This window comes from Cynara cardunculus (genome assembly GCF_001531365.2).
Source record: "Cynara cardunculus var. scolymus isolate 2C chromosome LG 7, CcrdV1, whole genome shotgun sequence".
Lineage (NCBI taxonomy): Eukaryota > Viridiplantae > Streptophyta > Magnoliopsida > Asterales > Asteraceae > Cynara > Cynara cardunculus.
The window spans coordinates 6709100-6729193 of NC_037534.1; the positions used below are offsets into that span (position 1 = coordinate 6709100).

The following is a 20094-nucleotide window of genomic DNA, read 5'->3' on the forward strand; positions in this document are numbered from 1 at the left end:
TAAAGATAAGGCTTCCGAGAAGGCCGGAGAGGCTAAAGATAAGGCTTCCGAGAAGGCCGGCGAGGCTAAAGAAATGGCTTCAGAGAAGGCCGACAAGGCCAAAGATATGGCTTCAGATCTGGCGGGCAAGGCTAAAGATATGGCTTCAGAGAAGGCTGGTGAGGCTAAAGATTCTTTTGGAGAAGCGATGTCTCATGGAAAAGATGAAGCACTTGATGCCTATGGTGCAGCAAAAGCTAAGGCTGATGACTCTTATGGGGCTGCAAAGGACTTGATGAATGAGCAGGCTCAGGAAATTTATGTGATTGCCGAGGAAAAAGCATCTGATGCTAAAAATCAAGCAGGTGATGCTTATGATGCAGCTAAAGCTAAGGCCGATGACACTTATGGGGCTGCAAAAGACTCGATGATTGAGGCTAAGGAAAAAGCATCGGATGCTGCAGGGAATATAGGAGAAATACTAAGAACATAGAAGCTACAAGAATCCCACAAAAAGGCCCTTCCTTGCTATCACGGTGGTGTTGCTCCATGAGGTTCTTTTTCCTCTTTGTTTCTCTCCTTGTAAGTAGGATATCCGTGTTAGATTACCATAGGTTCTTTGTTACACAAATCTAAGTTATACATGATGGTCTTCCCTGTTGGAACTCGGAAGTGTAATAAGATTATTCTAGGTTGCGTTTGTATCCTTATGCCCCTAATTAATGGAGTTGGTTTAGTTTGTGTTCCTTGCGTTTATAAGGTATGATTTGGTTTTCACAATAAAATGTTGCTTCTATAAGACTTACTTTTATTGCTTTCTCTTCCTAGATAGTCTTGTAGGATTAGGAAACATGGCTTGATTTAGTTGGTCCATGATATCTTTGTAAATTGGTAAGATTATTAGAAGCAACCCTTGACCGACTTCCCCAACCTGTCAAAACTAAAACGCTTGTTGGAAGACACCTTGGTGACATTTGAAGAAACGAGAAATGACTACATTGTTCATGTATCAGTCGTTCGACACTCACCAACCAAGGTTGTGTACATGTGTTTATGCTTCTATTGCTATCTAAAAGTTATTTCCTTCATATATATATATATATATATATATATATTGTCGGTTCTCTGACCAAAAGCTTATATTGTATCGAGTTATATCTTCAGATAAGTTGGTGACTTGAACTTGTATTTCCTAGAGCTATCTTTTACCTTTCCATGTGTAGTTTGTGTTTGATCTACAAGTTTCTTATAAGTTTTTAATCAAGTAACAAACTTGAGCTTCGTTGCCATTCAGCTTGACCTAAAGAACTCCGGATCAGCCTACCAACTACCATCTTCCAAAGATGATATATCTTGATTATCCTCTGCAGGGTTAGGTTTTGTTAGTAGCAGTTCTCCCCCTTCCCTATTAAATAATTAACCCAAAAAATGGTTTAGGGTTTCATATTTATTAGTATTTAATTATATCTAGATGTTTGGATTCTTTTTCTGTTTTTTAATATTATTGTTTTGGTGGGATTTGGATTGTAGAGATTTTGCAGGCCACCTCTAATGTCACCATGCAACCATTGGATCTAATGCAGTCTTGCTGAGGCAAGTTTCTCATCTTCTCTTCTCTAAAAGCCAAGTCCTATCTTCTTCTGTTAAATTTAATAAATTGTGAAGCATAATTGTCTTGTAGAACTACCTCACAATCTTTGCTGTTGTGTTCCTAGAGAATCTCACAGCTCATAAATTATCTATACTGTTAAATTCTTCCAAGACTTGCATATATTGTGTCTGTACCTGGGGTTTGAGATTCTAGAGTACATGTATTGTTGTGTAAGGTACAATTCTTTAATGTGAAAGAAACTATCATGGTCCCAGTATTGAAGGGTGCACAGTGAAAGCTCTATGAAGACATAGTACAAGAAGGAACAGGTTAATTAGTACTGTAAATTTTGGGGAGAAATTAGGCTTCTGACAACAAGTTGAGCACAAAGTGAAGAACTTGATGGGTTTCTCTATTAAATTTGTACCTTTTTTTGGCATTCCCACATCAATTTGTTTTTGTTTATGTTCTTGGACCTTCTTTAAGCAGGTGATTGATCAAAAGAAATAAAAATATTCCATAAGAATCTTGAAATTAGGAGATCATTTGTTTGACCTAGTGAAAGTAGCACAAGAAGCTCATGGATACTTATTGCTTAGTTAATATCATGGGAGTTATTATGGGGTTGTTTGGTAGTTTTACTATCTGCATTTTTAAACCCTATACACATGGGGTCAAGAAAATGAAGAAAACTACTCAAATTCGTCTATAGAATCGGAGATCAATCAATCTTACACTTGTTTCTTCTTCATAGCTTGTTTGCTGTTGTGCATCCATACTTTGAACACTTGTCTCTTCAATCCAACTTCATTACAGAACTGTTGTATTTCTTGCTCATCTTGCTTTTGAATCTTCCACCCTATTCTTTCTGCAAAATCTCGCATCTTTTCCTTCTGCTCTTCTGTGAATTTTGTACGGAATCTTTTCTTGGATGGCTGCTCCATCATCATGTGTCCTCCTGCGTGTGTTTGGAAGGCGTCAAGGTCTTCACTTGATGATTCTGTCGGTGCAACACTGTTCCCACCACCAAATGCCACCATGAAGGGTGGCATCTGGTGGTGGTACCTGTGGTGTTGCTGATAAGGCAATGATGCTGGAATGGGCTGCATTGCGGCAACTCGAGGTGGTGAATTATGTATCCTTGTGGTGGTGGTGGATTGTGACTCGCCTTCTACCTCTCTCCGGTGGAAACTCCGGTGGCATTCACAGGCTGCGCATTTTAAACCTTCTGGGGTGCCTTCTTCTCCATTAGCCATGAATTCTCCACAGCCATCTACGACATGGCTGCCCATGCTGGCAGCATGGTTCTTTAGGCATTCCCGATACCTGACCACCACTGCAACTGCAGCACTCTCGGTGGCAGATGGTTGTGGTGGTGGCAGTGTTTGAGACACCGGATCTGGATCTGGGTTTGATTCGGTTCTTCGTCTATGTGCTTCCATTTGTTGTTCTTGTAACTCCAATCCATGAATATTGTTTCTCTGATGCAGATGGAGACGAAGCTGATCTGGGGTTTCATTTCTTGAAGAATTTAAAGTTCCATAGCTGAACATTGAAGATGATTCCTGATTGGACTGAGGTGGGTTATTGTGACTTATAGTTTCCCTCTCTCTAACTTCCATTTTTCTTGACTTCTAATCTCTCTCTCTAAACCAAGATTACCTCCAGTTAAGATCTCTCTCCACTTAAAATCTAAACAAGATCAAATCTAAATGCTAACAGATGGATGGTTGAAGAGGAGATCAAGTTGATGAAAACCTAAAACTGTTGTAAAAAAGGAATCTTTTAAGACGACATATTTCTATCAAATGGGACCGACCCCAAAGACTTTGTTTGATAATGGAAGGGTAGATTGTAACAGCTCTGTAGCATGCATACATAGATGAAATGCAGGTTTTCAGGTTGGGTTTTTGCAAACAGCAAACATGAAGAGAAAAAGGAGGTAGATGGGTGGGGTGGGGGTGGGGGTGGGGGGTAGGGGTAGAGGGTGTGGTTCAAGAAAGTGTCTCCTACAACCCATCAAGGAAAAGTGGGAAATTTGGTTATAGAAAGCATTAGAGAGAAGCAGATGGGTCTGGTTTTGAGTAGAAAAGTGGGAAATTTGTGAGGCTGGTGTTATTGGCTGGTCCAGTTTGTCCTTTATTATTGCCTTGTGTTCTTCATCTCTTCCATTAGAATATATATATATATATATAGAGAGAGAGAGAGAGAGATGAAAGAGGTTTATATGTTTTGTATATGATGGTAGCAGTCTTGTGATCCTGAGATGCTTTTGTTGCCTTGTTCTTTCCTACATTCTCATTAAGAATTGGAAATTTACATTAACAGTCCTTTCACAAAATTGATTTCATTTTTTAGCCCCTCAACTTTTTTCTTCAAATAATCAAAGTTTACACTTAAACTTTACCTAAAATGGGTGGTAATATAATAATGGTATAAAATAAGAAATGAAGAAATAAGGGATATTAAAGTAAATTAAGTAACTAATTATAACGTATGAAACATAAATTCTCTTAATTAATTAGAAACTTTGCGTAGAAAATGCATGAAGTCCCGGTTTTTAAGTTTTTTTCCTACATAAATACCTTCTTGAATTGCTCGGTAAAAAACTTTATGTAGAAGCTACCCTTTTCTTTATAAATTTTAGCTATTTAAGAAAAAAGGGTTCTTAAATCTTAAATGACTAAAATGAAATAAATTTTATAAAATGGTTATTTGTGTAAATCTTTCATTAGTAACAGGGTCAAAAAGCTTATTTCTTAACCTAAAATGACCAAGTTGAGGTGAATGGTTGTACATTGTGCAGAGGAAGTTGTTCATTGATCTTTGTTTAGTAATTTGAGGTGTGGGTAGGATAAGGCAATCTTACTGTCTGTCTGTGTGTGTGTGTTTGGTTTTGGGTGGGGCTGGGCTTTCATTTTTTATTAGGTGGGGCTTGAAATTAAAGGGAAAATGATGGTCCACAGAGGCTACTGTTAAGCCTGTCTGATTTTCACTCTTTGAGGACAGGGATGTGCCAGGGCCTGGAACTTCCACCTCTTGTCTTCTAATGCTCATCATCTACATGGCCTTCTTTATGTGCACATGTGTTTATATATGTACATATATATACATATATATATACACATACACACACACACACTCTCATACTCACACACACAACACAAATCATGGTGTTTTGTATGTTTTCTGTTCAATTTGGATATCTTGGTTGGATTCTCTTCAGGTGGTATCAATTATGCAAAGGATGGTAGGTTTAAAGCATAGACGGACCTAGAGGGGTGATTAGGTGATATGTGCCATTGTATTGTTTCTCCGTAGTAAGGTAAAAAAAAATAGGTTCGTGAAAGGTGCAACAGTTTTATTCTAGAAGATGCAACCGTTTTATATGGTGTCACCGTATCCAAAAATTCTTGGGTTCATCCCTGGTTTAAAGTTTGTTCTAAAACCAAACCAAATAGTACTCCCGTACAACGTAGGGTCTGAGGAGGGTAAGATGTAAATATATGTATGCAAGTTCGTTCTAATTCATGCATATTGATTTGTATGAGCTTGTAGACTAGAATAAAGGTAGTCGGCATCCTCTAGAGCACTCTTATTGTACTGGTCCCACGATCATTATGGAGAGGTGAATCGTGCAGACATCCCATTGGTAAAGGGATGGTGCCTGGATTCAAACCTGAGGCCTTACACATTATGTCAACAAATTGTAGACTAATTGGACTGTAAGATTACAAAAAAAAACAAATGCATATATGTATATATATACATATGTAGGGAATGGTTCAAGCGATAACACATTCATTTTACAAGAACGTCGAAACACCTTTTTACTATAGACAATCACATGTGATGTTATTATTCCATCACATATGATACACATGTAATACTAAATCAGAGATGGAGCAATTTTCGATGCGATCTCGGTTACAGGCCAAGTCGCCCTTACACCACTAAGCCCCTCACAAGTATTATCACATGTGATAAGGTTATTGATATGATACTATAATCCATCAAGACCATCACATGTGATGCTAAATCATAGACGCAGACAACCTTTGGCGCGACCTAAGTCGTAGAACACGTTGTCCGCACATCACAAGGTCCCTTCACGCGTATTATCACATGTGATAAGGTTGTTCCCGCGTTCTCGTAAAACAAAGGTGTTCTCGTTTGAACGTTTACATACATATGTATATGTGCATATGCGTGTATATACACGTGTGTCTTATTTGTGGCGTCATGTTCGTTTTGCATCATGCAACATTATTTTTATATGGTTGTATTTATTTGTCATATCGTTCTACGTTGAGTTTAAAAATTGGTTTCTATACTCTTTGTTTTCCATATGGTATGAACTAACGTACGTCGTTTTGGATATTGGCTTATGGTTATGCTTACGTATGTCGATTCGATGCTCTGTGGTTTTTTTATGTCAAGTGGTTTTCATTGTTATTGTTCCAAGTATCATTTTGCACTTCTTTTCGTAAAGAAGAACCTTTGTTGTTGCACGCTATTGGTTCTTTTGATTGGTTTTATTCGTATTTTGTTAGTGAAAAGAAATCTATTAGACAGGTGATGAACCATTACTATAGTTGTGGCATATATACAAGGTCCGATATGTGCTTTTTGTATAATGACGTTAATTCACATAATATTATGCGAGATCTAAAAGCTTTGACCGGTTCAATGAGGATTTCTCCATCGTAAAATTGTCGATACAAAATTGAAGGTATTCCCTGATGGACAAATCCGCTAGGGATCTGCCGGTGAAAGGCATCGGCAACGGATTAATTGTGGAAGTTATTGTTGCTAAAAGTTGGTTGCCCGATTGATTTTACCGGCTGATCACTACGCGGGTCCAACACCGGTGGATTTTGTCCGCCACTAAATCTGTCGGTGATAATTTTCCGATTGATCGTAAAAACTTGATCGAGACTCTAAATATTTCGATGAGTTAAATTAGTGATGGATATGTCCGCTGGTAATCCACCGTTGATCTATTAATTTAATTATTTAAATGATTATATAAAGTCAGTGATGGATGTGTCCGTCCGTAATCTGCCGCTAATTTATTAAATTCTTGACAGATTTACGTTTTATGTTAGTTAATTTAAATATGTGAAATAATTATCGGTGAATATCTATCCACTTATTTGTATATGATAAAGTAGACATATTTCGTCCAGAGTCTTGAGGTCGATCTTCCGATGACCATAAACACATGTGTTAATGAAAGAATTCAAGCCCGGGTTGATTAAGAGTTGTAATTTTATCGTAAAGGTCACATGGTTACGCTATAAAATACAAAAAGAGAATTAAGTTTAATTCCGAGCCTCTTGCCGAACAAATTGTTACAAATAGTCAAAAAAACATTGTTTCAATGTATCTAAATTGGTCAAATTTGAAGCTTTGTTAACAGTTCTGAACAAGGTTCTAAATGACATGAGGCATGGCGGCAAGGTCAAGTCTCAAGCCTACGAGTTACAACAATGTCATGGTGTTTTTCAAGGAGAGATATATATATATATATATATAGAGAGAGAGAGAGAGAGAGAGAGAGAGGACGTTTCAAATGCAACTCATCACATTTATACAACCAATACAACCCAATCAATTGAGATATTTATGGAAATGATGAAAGTTCATTTATAATGATTTTTGAATATTTATGGAAGATGACTAAGGTTTATTAATTATAATCAATATTTTATATTAAAAATAATCAAAACTTTTATGAAATTACACAGGCAAATAGATCTTAAATGTTTATCTTTTTCCTTCATGGACATTGATTTTCAACCGAAAAAACGAAGAGCTGAGAAAAATCAAAAAAGGAAAGCGTTCAATTTTCCATCTCTTTAGATATCACCATGACACCATCCATATCTATAAAGCAATATCTTTTCTTTTCTTTTTATTTCGTATTTTAGAAATGCCAAGAATTAGGGGTCATTTATCAAACATTTATCAAATCACATCATTACCTTATCAGATGAACATTGTAAGAACTGAGAATCTTATCCAATAACAACAATGACAACAACTGAGAAAGTCTTACCTAGTAAATGAGGGCGACGACTCAAATAAACAACAACATATGATACCCTTTTGATAGATTAAAATTTTATCCAATAAGATAAATAATAATGTCGAATCTTACAGATAAGCGTTTATCGAGTAAGTATTTGAGTAAACGATCCCTTATTTCCAATTCACAAGAACTTGTTTGCCTTACACAACCGACAGTTTCACTAAGTAGAACTCGTTTGCATTAATCAAAAACAAAAAATGTTCATTGTTCCAAGATGATCCGATATATTCAAAACAGACAGATAAAAGGCCATGATCACCTTAATGTCATGGTGTTTTTCAAGGAGATATATATATATATATATATATATATATATATATATATATATATAGAGAGAGAGAGAGAGAGAGAGGACGTTTCAAATGCAACTCATCACATTTATACAACCAATATAAGCCAATCAATTGATATATTTATGGAAATGATGAAAGTTCATTTATAATGATTTTGAATATTGATGGAAGATGACTAAGGTTTATTAATTATAATCAATACTTTATATTATAAAATAATCAAAACTTTTATGAAATTACACAGGCAAATAGATCTTAAATGTTTATCTTTTTCCTTCGTGGACATTGATTTTCAACCGAAAGACGAAGAGCTAAGAAAAATCAAAAAAGGAAAGTGTTCAATTTTCCATCTCTTTAGATATCACCATGACACCATCCATATCTATAAAGCGATATCTTTTCTTTTCTTTTTATTTCGTATTTTAGAAATGCCAAGAATTAGGGGTCGTTTACCAAAGTAAACATTTATCAAATCACATAATTACCTTATCAAATGAACACCGTAAGAACTGAGAATCTTATTCAGTAAGAGCAATGACAACAACTGAGAGAGTCTTACCTAGTAAGTGAGCGCGACGACTCAAATAAACAACAACATATGATACCGTTTTGATAGATTAAAATTTTATCCAATAAGATAAATAATAATGTCGAATCTTACTGATAAGCGCTTATCGAGTAAGTATTTGAGTAAACGACCCGTTATTTCCAATTCACAAGAACTTGTTTGCCTTACACAACCGATAGTTTCACTAAGTAGAACTCGTTTGCATTAATCAAAAACAAAAAAATGTTCATTGTTCCAAGATGATCCGATTAATTCAAAACAGACAGATAAAAGGCCAGGATCACCTTAATAAACTGATGTATAAACTAACTAATTTGTTTGTACCCCAAAATTCTTTAATTTATGATCCTTATCAACTAAAAGGGGACCATTGTACTTGCTAATCATTATTGGCTTCATTGTTAGACATTATTTTATCAACATGTCTTCTTCTTAGGCATGTTATAATAAAATTAGGGGTGGGTTAAATGTACCCCTATGTATTGCTTAATGTACCCCTATCCATGAATTTCTTCCTCACACACATCAACATCAATACATGTTTTTTACATTCTCAATGCTTGAATGACATGATTCTGACATCAAAGGGAGTGCCATTAGCACTCCCCTAAAATTAGAAGAGGGAGTGCTAATGACACCTCTACTCTACGATAGGTGTTGAATGCTTACAAAATTGTGTCACTTTCTTTGTATATTTTGTACATATTATATAATATTTTTTATTTATATTATTATTATTATTATTATTATTATTATTATATATACATTCCATTATATTGTTGTAGAAAAGAGAGAATCGAAAGATAAAGAACAGATTAAAAGAGGAAGACCCCTTAGACGTAGTTGTTCGAATGCGTCAACATTTGTTGACTTGGATGAAATGAACTATTAGGAACAACTGAGACACAAGTCTTTTTTCAACAATAATTACAATTCGCATCCATAAGTTAAATGTAATATAAATAACATCATTTTAGAATAAGTGAAATAAAATTATTTTATGTTTTATTTATATATTTTTTGCCTTTTAAGTTTTACTTATATCTCAAATCTCAATGTTTATGTTTGATTTTTATAATTACTAGAATAGTACTCGCACAATGTAGCGAGATACATCTACATTTTAATGTTTCGTTTTATTTCCTTTTTTTTGTCTCAGACGATGTAATAATATGGTTTTATGTGGTTTTGAGAAAAACGATATTGTTTTTATTTTTGAATAAAACATAAATATGAAGAGATCATAAGAAATTGAAAAAAAAAATATTGATATTAGTATAAAACTAACTATTTAAAATTTCTCATTTTTTGTGTATTTTCTTATTTCATTTTTTTTGTTTTTGGTTTTTAATAATATAAAGTTTTATAAAGATAATAATCAAGTATTTTTTAGAAGTCAATGATTATCCTAATTATATTTTAGATTTTTTATATTTAAAATGAGATATTTATTCTTTATTTGATTATGTTTATCTGTAGTTAGTTACACGAATTCAAACATGAAGCTTTAATAAGTTATACTTACACATAATTTACTTATAATTTTGAATTTTAAGTAATATGCATCAATAAATAATACTTCATGCATAAAAAATGGTTTTTAAGAGTTTTTGTCAAATACTTTATAATATAGTATAAATATAGATATGATTACTAGAAAAAAAAATAGTAATATCTATATTAATAAGAATTTATTTATTTTTAAATAAAAGTAAAAATGTAAAAGAAAAAAAAGACTTTATGTATATATAAAATATTTTATTTATTATTAATCTTTATATTAATTAAAATAATATAAGATGAAAATATTTAAAAATAAATATTAAGATATAACACAAATACTATAAAAAAGTAATGTATTTACTAAAATATAATATAAATAAAAAATAAAAAAATCAATAACAAAGATAAAAATATCAAAAAGATAAAAGAACACAAAAAACAAAAAGACGAAAGAACATAAAAAAGAAGTGATGATTAAAGTAGATTCATGGTGTCATTAGCAAGGGGTAGGGATGTCATCAGCTTTTTCTTAATACTGTGTTTTTTGTAACTGAAATAACTGTATATTTAATAAGACTTCTACATTTATATGATCATTAATAATGTATCGTATATAAAAACTTACTGTAACCCAGTTTTTCTTTTAAATAGACAGTCGAGCCGCTGGTAAGGGAGGCAAAAAATGACCCAATCCGCTAACCCAACCTAAAATTAGCAGGTTGAGTTGAGATTTTCAACCCATTTAAATAAATGGATCAACCTGCCTAACCCATTTAAACAAATGGGTTGGGTTGGGTTGAATTTTTCGACCTGTTTTCAACACATTTAAAATATTATATATTTTTATTTTATTCTTAATATTATATATATTCTACTTTTAAATTTTTTTTATTCTTAATTAAAAATTCTATCATCACCGTGAGATGAAACTTCAAATTCCAATCGTCTCAATTACTCTTAATCATCATGAAACCCTAAGAAAACCTTTTAGTCCATCACTCCATTATCGCCTCCAAATTCTAATCCAACTTATTTTGAACAATATATTTGTTGTGGTTGTGTTTTATTCAAAAATAAATAAATAGTCTAGTCTTTTTTTATTTAAAATTTTAAAATTAAATGGATCAACACAGGTTCAAATCATTTATTTAACAAGTTGGGTTAAAATACTCGTAAACAAGTCAACCCGTTGTCAACCCATTTAGGTAACAGGTTGGGTTGGGTTAAAAAATCTCAACCCATTTAATTAAATGGGTTAGGTTGGGTTGAGATTTTCAATCTGTTTAATAAATAGGTTAAACCCGAACCCAACCCAACCCAACACGACCCATTGCCACCCCTAGTCGCTGGTATCCTACCTTTTTTAAATAAAAAAGTATGTATTTTTTATAACAAAAATATAAATAAATTAATTTCATATGTGTAAAAAGCAAATATAAAGAGAAGTAATGAGGGAAGGATGGATTTGTGGGGTGAATCTTGACATGTCTTTTTATGGCATAAACCCATGTGTACATAACATAATGAACTTCCCAATTAAGTAAAGTGCTCTAATTTCTTCTTTTTTTAAAAGAAATTCACAAAAGGCTATGATCATTAAATATTAAATAAATAAAAAAGTTAGTAGAATTATTTTATTGAGCTACAAAATCCCAAGATTGTGGTGAACAATTTCCAAGTGATTTAATAAAATCTTGTGGTATTAAAATAGAAACCCTAATTTTTCTTTTTTAGGGGCCGTTTATCAAACACTTACCCGGTAAGTGTTTACCGGTAAAATTTAACGCTAGCATTTTTTACCGGGTAAGATTTTAGTCCATCAAAACGACATTGTATGCAAGAATTCATCCGGTAAGCGCTTATCGTGTTAAGAGTCGTCGCCCTCACTTACCGGGTAAGACTCATTGTCCTTGTCTCGCTCTTACCGTGTAAGATTCTTGGTCCTTACATATTCATCCGGCGAGGTAATGTGACTTGGTAAACGCTTATCCGGATAAGTGTTTGGTAAACGGCCCCTTAGTTTATGGTACCAAACTCGCTTAGATTCGTTCAATTTTCACTTTTATTATTTTTAGTTTTCGTTCGGCTCTCATTCGATCTTGGATCCAAACCGATGCATCGGCTTGTTAACGGTTTTAGTTTAGTGTGACACTTTATTTTAAAAGTTCCATTAAAAACGTTTAAGAATATTTTATAAACTTATTGTCATACTTTTACATACGACATACATTTGTTTGGTCTAACGGAATAACTTATGTGGCCAAACAATTGTACATTCTATTAATAAAATCACATATATTTGTTTGCTAAAAATAGCCTAAAAATAGTCAACTGTTTTTTTTTCCATTAACCTGGATATCCAACCCGCTATGCGGGCCGACTAAACTCGGACGACCACCTGCTTTGTAGGTAGCTCGGAGTCATCGCATTTGAGCCTCTGTGGCCACAAGTGGATTTTTGTTTCTTATTGGATTTGAATCTGAGACCTACAGACACTTTTGACTTTTAGAACCAAGCTCAAACCAATCAGACACCACCTTTGTGGTTTAAAAGCATTTTTAAGTAGAGAGAGGAAACAATGTAAAAAGATAATCCAAAAGAAAATTACATGTTATATTATATTCTATAAAAATATATATTTGTTTGGTGTTTAATAAAGAAAAAAAGAATTAAAGTAATTTTATATGAGAGATTTTAGTGCTAGAAATTAAACTCATTAGAAACTAAACTATGATGACCCAAAAATTAAAAATAATTGTCAAAGACCTTCCAGCCTAGTGGTAAAGGCTTGGACATGTCATAGTCATGAACCCGAGTTCAAGCCCTGGGAATGGAATGTTGGCGACATTTAAGTGGGGCCATGTTTAGCCTCCAAATTTGCCGAGGATTAGTCGGATTTTGGCCCGGATACCCTTAAAAAAAATTAAAAATAATTGTATAAAAAATATTTAATTAATTTATCATAAATAATAATATAATTTTTGATGTATTGTTTTTTTTTCATAAAATATATATATAGTTTTATTAAATCAGAAAAAACTAAATGCCAAAAAAGATAATTAATAATTAAAAAAAGACTAAAATACCCTAAGGTAAATGCAAATTTTTTAATGGATTTAATTTTATAGATGAAAACAACAATAAATTACAAGTTATAAGAACGAAAATCGCAATTTCAAAACCACAGAGAGGGATGAAAATGACAATCTTTCACAAACCATAAAAAGGAAAATCGTAGTTAACTTTAATATATGATATAGAGATATAATATTTTAATTCTTTCTAATAATGAGAGTCATTAAAGTAAAAAAAAATAATAACAAAAGCAACAACTATCTATACTATATTATAAAGCATTTCACAAAAACTCTTAAAAACCATTTTTATGCATAAAGTATTGTTTATTGATGCGTATTACTTAAAATTCAAGATTACAAGTAAATTGTGCGTAAGTGCAACTTACTAAAGCTTCATGTTTGAATTCATGTAACTAACTTCAGATAAACATTTTATTTTAAATATAAAAAAACTAAAATATAATTAGAATAATCAATGAGTTCTAACAAAATACTTAATAATTATCTTTATAAAAAATTATATTATTAAACCAAAAATAAAAAAAAGGAATCAAAGAAATATACAAAAAAACGAGAAATTTTAAATAGTTAGTTTTATACTAATATCAATATTTTTTATGATATCTTCATATTTATATTTTATTCAAAAATAAAAAGATTATATTTTTATCAAAACCGTGTTATAACATCGACTAAGACAAAAAAAACACTAAAATCGAGATGTATCTCGCTGCATTTTGCCAGTACCCTTCTAGTATTAAAAAAAGAGTATAAACATCGACTGCTATTTCAAGAAGCAGAATAAAAAACGAACAAACGACTAACAAAAAGATGAAACAAAACCACGAGCAACAAAAAGCAAACCGACAACAAGACAAAAGAACACAACTAACCACCCTGGTTGCAACATTAATCCATCTAAGAATAGCTGAAACCCTTAGCGCGAGCAAAAAGCTAGCGAAATGAAACCAGTTGAATGTCAAAAAATAAATCCCAATCTAGAGGAGATTCCAAATGATGTGAAGCCGCATCAAAGAACCATCATCTAAAAAAATCAGCAAGACGACGCCTGATCGAAGGATGGATACCAAGCCAAAAAGATGTGACGTTGAGTTTATATGAATACTATGAAGATCCCGCTATTTTAGCAACTTTTCCCAAACATGTTGAACCTTACGGCAACTGACAAGGCAATAATCGATGTCTTCGACGATCTCGTCACATAGAGAACATAAGACGGAACTTAGGTCTATTCCTTGATTAATAAAAAGAGAATGCACCAAAAGCTTCCCTTGTCTCAATCTCCAAAGGAAAGTTGATCAATATTTTATTTCGGCAAAAAGTTGATTAACTACAACTCGAACCGGATAAAATTAATATTTTATTAAATTTATTGAATATTTTTAATATATAATTAATATTAAAATCTTTAAAATATAATAGTTTTTAGAGATCAATTTTAATTTTTATAATTTTATTTTAAATTTTTTGACTTTTGACACTGTTATTTAAAATGCTTCTATAACTATTTTTAAAAGGTAAGAGACTGTTTGACAGTTGCTGAATGATTTTGTACAGAATTCATCTCTTAATGATTCAGAGGTTGTTTTTTAATGAAACTATTAAGAGATAAACAAAAAACCCCTAAACTATGATTTTCATTGGTATAATTTGTTGTTTATAACGATTTTCATCCTTGGTATCTAAAAGTTGTTTTTTGGTCCTTGTGGTTTTCATTTTGTTACCTTTTTCATCTCTAACATTAACGTCGTTAAAAAAGTCAGTCAAATCAAGAGAACTATTGTCTTTTTACTTTTTTATATTTTCAATTAAAAAATTGAAGTTTAACACAATAAAAAGAAATACAGTATATATCAATATCAAACCCTAATTCCTAAAACCCAACCCCTGTGGCTGCCTCATCATCGCCCTCTCCCCTCTGTTTTCAGTGAACACCACCACCACCTCCTCCAACAGACTTGTACCATCAACCTCCTTCTCGAGGTTTTCTCCCATCATAATTTGTTGTCTAGGATCATAACCTCTGGAGGAAACACTTTCCGAAAATCATGGAGGAGCTCTAATATGTGCTTTGGTTTGACCAGAAGACAACATGAAATTAAGGGGGTGTTTGAGATTACTTATAAAAACAACTTATTGACTTATTTCGATGTGACATTGATAATAAACACTTTTGAGTGTTTGAATAAACAACTTATACCGGTGTCAAACCGGTAATAAGAAGTTTTTGAAAAAGTTAAATCATTATAACTTATAATAAATTGATAAATATTTTTGTAGAAAAGTATAAGTTGTTCAAATAAGCAATCTCAAACACCCTTAAATAAAAAGGTAGAATGACCAGAAAACCCTTGATTTAACGGACTCCTTTAACAGAGTTAGTCAGAGGTAAGAAATGGGAAAAGAACCATAAACCATGAGGACTAAAAAGACAATTTTCAAAGACTATGGACGAAAATCGTATAAACAACAAACCAATAGGATAAAAATGCTCTTTTTAAAAAATTGAGTAGGTAAATGAAAAAAAATGAAAACGAAAAAGATGATGGAGAGAGGTCATGTCAAGAGGGGCAGGCGTGCGTACGGTAGGGTAGGGGCATGGGTTAAAGCAGTAGTGGCATCATTCGCATTTTTTATCATCAACCCTCTCGCTTATATGCATTTTTCCAATCATTTTTAACCTTTCCAAAACAATTATTATTTTTCTTTTTATTTTTTATTTTTTTGTCGGTAACGACAAAAATACATACATACGTTTTGTATGGATAAAATTGTAAAAGTAACAACGGTTTTTAGACGTTTCGAAAAACAAAACTCGTATCAAAAGCCGTCATTTTGTTAGAACGTCCCGTGTTAGACTCGGCAGTTTAATACGAATATGTATTATTATTGTTATTAAGAAAAATTGCATAGAAGAGAATGTAAAACATAAATATACATATATATATATATATATGTGAAGGTTCAAACGAGAACATCTTCATTTTACGAGAACGCGAGAACACCCTTATCATATGTGATAATAGATGTGAGGGGACCTGGTGGTATGCGGAAAACGTGTTCTACGACTTAGGTCGCGCCAAAGGTTGTCTACGTCTATGGTTTAGCATCACATGTGATGGTTTTGATAGATTATAGTATCATATCAACAGCACCTTTATCACATGTGATAATACATGTGATGGGGCTTAGTGGTGTAAGGGGGACTTGGCCTGCAACCAAAATTGCGTTGAAAATCGTCTGCGTCTCTGATTTTAGTATCATATGTATTGGAATAATAGTATCACATGTGATTGTCTATGGTAAAAGGGTGTTCACGTGTTCTTGCGATCTCGTAAATTAAAGGTGTTTTCGTTTGAACTCTTCCCCATACATACATACATACATACATACATACATACATACATACATACATACATACATACATACATACATACATACATACATACATATATATATATATACATACATACATATATATATATATATACACACATACATATACATATATATATATATATATATACATACATAGACCTTCATTCAAGGGAAAACTCACTAGTTTGTGATAACTATGAGATCTAATTTCAACCACAAATCAATATATAAATTAGAAAATTTATAATGTTGGTAATTTTGAATTAAAATTTTAATGCAAGGACATTTTTTATATTTTCTCTCCTCTCTCCATCCCCCAGCCTCCGGCCACCGGTGATACCACTGTGATACCTAAAAATATTGACCATGTTAAACAAAAAACATAGTGTGATAACCAAAGCACATACAAGGTGCATTATGATACAACTGTGTAACATCTCCGATCACCACTTAAACGACCTTAGTATGATACCCAAACACATATAAAATGCATTGTGATACCACTGTGGTATCACCAGAGAACCGTGGCCGGAGGCCGGGGGACGGAGAGAGAAGAGATGAGAGGTAGAGAAAATACCTAAAATATCATTGAATTAAAATTTTAATTCAAAATTACGAAAATTATAAATTTCCCAATTTATCTGTTGATTTGTGGTTGAGATTGAACCTCGCGGTTAACACAAATTTATTAGTTCTCATTTGATTAGGCTCCTACATTATATATATACATATAGATATTTATAACAATAAATTACTTTTCTTAAAAATGGTTTAATAAATTGTCATTAATTACTAAAGTAACCTTTTATGTTTATTTTATAAATCAAATTAATTAAGGAAAATGAGTGGATTAAAATAAATCTCATGGATCTCATAATTTTTGGAGTTCTCGAATAATCAAACCCTTACATATTATGTTATTTTACATTGTCATCTAGTACACCAAATTATCAATTAGTTTATTTTATTAAACATGTCCAGTTTATAAGTTAAAAACTAAACTCTTAACTAACAGTCAGTTTATCATTCAAAACTTAAGTTATAAGCTAGTTTGCCAAACACAGCTTAAGGGGGTGTTTGGGATTGCTTATTTAAAACAACTTATATTTTTTTTTGTAAAAATATTATTAACTTATGTGGTATCAAACCGGAGTTAAATAAAACATGGTTAAAATTGTAAACTGGTAATAAGCAGTTTTTCATAAGTCATGAACGATTAACTTATCAAAAACAGCTTATTACCGGTTTGGCACCGGTATAAACAATTTTTTTTTCTATTCAAATACCAGAAAACAACTTATCACTGGTGTCAGACTGAAATAAGTTAAAAAAACAGCTTTCATAAGCAATCCCAAACACCCCCTAAGTTACAAACCACTTTGAAAAAGCACATTCATATATCTCTTCAGTTGCAACAATGTCACTTCATGAAACAAAGGTGTCACGACCTTGTCGGAGCATACGACGCGCCCCTCCACCTTAGGTTAGTCCACCGCTTCCCTTGTCACCACTGCCCCTACTGCCACGCTACATCATTATTTCATGGTCGTCGACATTGTCTAAAATATACGCTGCATCCATGATAACACCAACCTCGATTTGGTGTTCATATTTATATATCCAGGGTTGTAACTTTTAGATTTCAAGGTTTTTGTTTTAGGCAACTAAAAGGATCTGCTATTGATAAAAATGAGTACGATTTGAAAGTTTGTTATGTTATTGAGAAGAAGAAAAATTCATTATCTATACTATATTATAAAGTATTTGATAAAAACTATTAAAAACCGTTTATTATGCATGAATTACTATATATTGATGCATATTACTTGTAATTCAATATAACAAGTAAATTGTGCATAAGTACAACTTACTAAAGCTTTATGTTTGAATTCGTTTAACTAACTGCAGATAAGCATAATCAAATAAAGGATAAACATTTCATTTTAAATCTAAAATATAATTAGAATAATAATCGAGTTCTAACAAAATACTTTATTATTAAACCAAAAATAAAAATGAATTAAAAAAATATACAAAAAAAGGTAAATTTTAGATAGTTAGTTTGATACTAATATAAAAAAAATTCAAATTTTTATGATATCTTCATATATATATTTATTCAAAAATAAAAACATTATAGCTTTCTAAAAACCACATAAAACCGTATTATAACATCGACTGAGACGAAAATAAGTTGAATTAAGACAAACTTGATTGTATTTGGTGTTATGTTAAAAATGTTGCTATTGATTTAAGAGCTTATTCTGAAGTAGTTAGAAAATAGTCTCCTTTCTTTTGAGTGACTAGAACGGTATTCGTACAATGCAACGAGATAAATCATCATTTAATTGTTTAGTTTGTATTCAATGCACGATTTTATGTGGTTTTGAGAAAACAATAATATTTTTATTTTTGAATGAAATATAAATTTGAAGATAACATAAAATTTTGAAAATAAATAAATTGATAGTATCAAATTAACTATTTAATAATTATCGTTTTTTTCGGTGTAACTTCTTTAATTTAATTTTTTAATACACGCTAATTTAGATTTAATAACAAAGTAATTTATTTTTTGGTTTAATAATATCATTTTTTATAAAGATAATAATTAAACATTATGTTAGAACTCAATGATTATCTTAATTATAATTTTGATTTTCTATATTTAAAATGAATGTTCATCTTGTATTTGATTATGCTTATCTACAGTTAGTTACACGAATTTAAAAATAGAGTTTTAATAAGTTGTACTTATGCAAAATTACTTGTAATCTTGAATTTTAAGTAATATGCATTAATAAACAGTACTTCATGCATAAAAATAGTTTTTAAAAGTTTTTGACAAATGCTTTATAATATAGTGTAGATACCAGGTCCATACATTTCATCTTAATACTTAATAGTTAATACTCTCCTTGTCCATAAACTTAACCTTAGATAGAGATGGACATCCATAATCGGTAAACTGGAACCAGCCTGAAATGCTACTGGGCCTAGCCGAACCAATCGAGCCAGTCATTTTCAAAACAAACCGGGCCTTAGGCCCTAAGACCCGGTTTGTTTTATTGCCAATGAGTCACTGACACGTGGCATAATGATTTATTTTCTAAACTAGTCGTTTGGACCCTAAGGCTTACGACGTAGGGGAAACTATATTTTGTCCCGCATTGAAAGCCATGGATTTTGTGACGTTTACACCAACCAGAGACATATGGTTGTATGTGTGAATGATGGCCAAAAACCGGTCCCGGGCCGGCCCAGTCCCAACCGGTCCCAAAATTTCTCATAACCGGCTATAACCGGTCCCGGTCCCGCTCGAAAAAGTTGAGCCCGGTCAAGCTTTATTGTAACCGGTTATTAATTTTTTTTAATGATATATATTTTTAATATATTATAAAATTTGTAATTGGTCACTCAAATACACTTTAAAAATACGTTTTATCATAATTAAAATTACATTGTCTTACAAAATATAGCGAGAAACCGATAATTGTGAACGTTTTTTTGCGAATCGAGAACTTAGTATGTAAATCCCTCAACCAAGACACTTATATATAGTGTTTAGAAAGCAAAAAAAACAAAAACAA

At 32.0% G+C, this 20094-nt stretch overlaps 2 protein-coding genes across 4 annotated transcripts in view; one reads left to right on the forward strand and one right to left on the reverse strand.

Annotated features, from left to right (window-relative positions):
* The window catches only part of LOC112515848 (late embryogenesis abundant protein At3g53040), an 8129-nt gene extending 6097 nt beyond the window's left edge, over positions 1-2032 (forward strand). Inside the window, exons 4-5 of one of the 3 annotated variants that reach the window (XR_003069553.1) lie at positions 11-533; positions 1510-2032. Coding sequence is in view for 2 of the 3 variants with exons in the window: in XM_025122794.1 (XP_024978562.1) it covers positions 11-472 (462 nt within the window). In the remaining variant the exon portion in view is untranslated. Of the gene's footprint in view, positions 1-10; positions 1129-1509 lie in introns of those variants that run through there. The other 2 variants (XM_025122794.1, XM_025122795.1) reach the window with 2 other exon arrangements.
* A 115-nt stretch (positions 2033-2147) lies between these two features.
* LOC112515850 (zinc-finger homeodomain protein 6-like) lies at positions 2148-3499 on the reverse strand. The gene has a single exon (XM_025122796.1). It carries the CDS (start codon positions 3190-3192, stop codon positions 2302-2304), a length of 891 nt encoding a protein of 296 aa, XP_024978564.1. The 5' UTR covers positions 3193-3499; the 3' UTR covers positions 2148-2301.
* Between the last annotated feature and the right edge of the window lie 16595 nt (positions 3500-20094).

Coding starts and splice junctions, on each gene's coding strand:
- LOC112515850 (XM_025122796.1), bottom strand. CDS start 3,192: ATGGAAGTTAGAGAGAGGGAAACTATAAGTCACAATAACCCACCTCAG.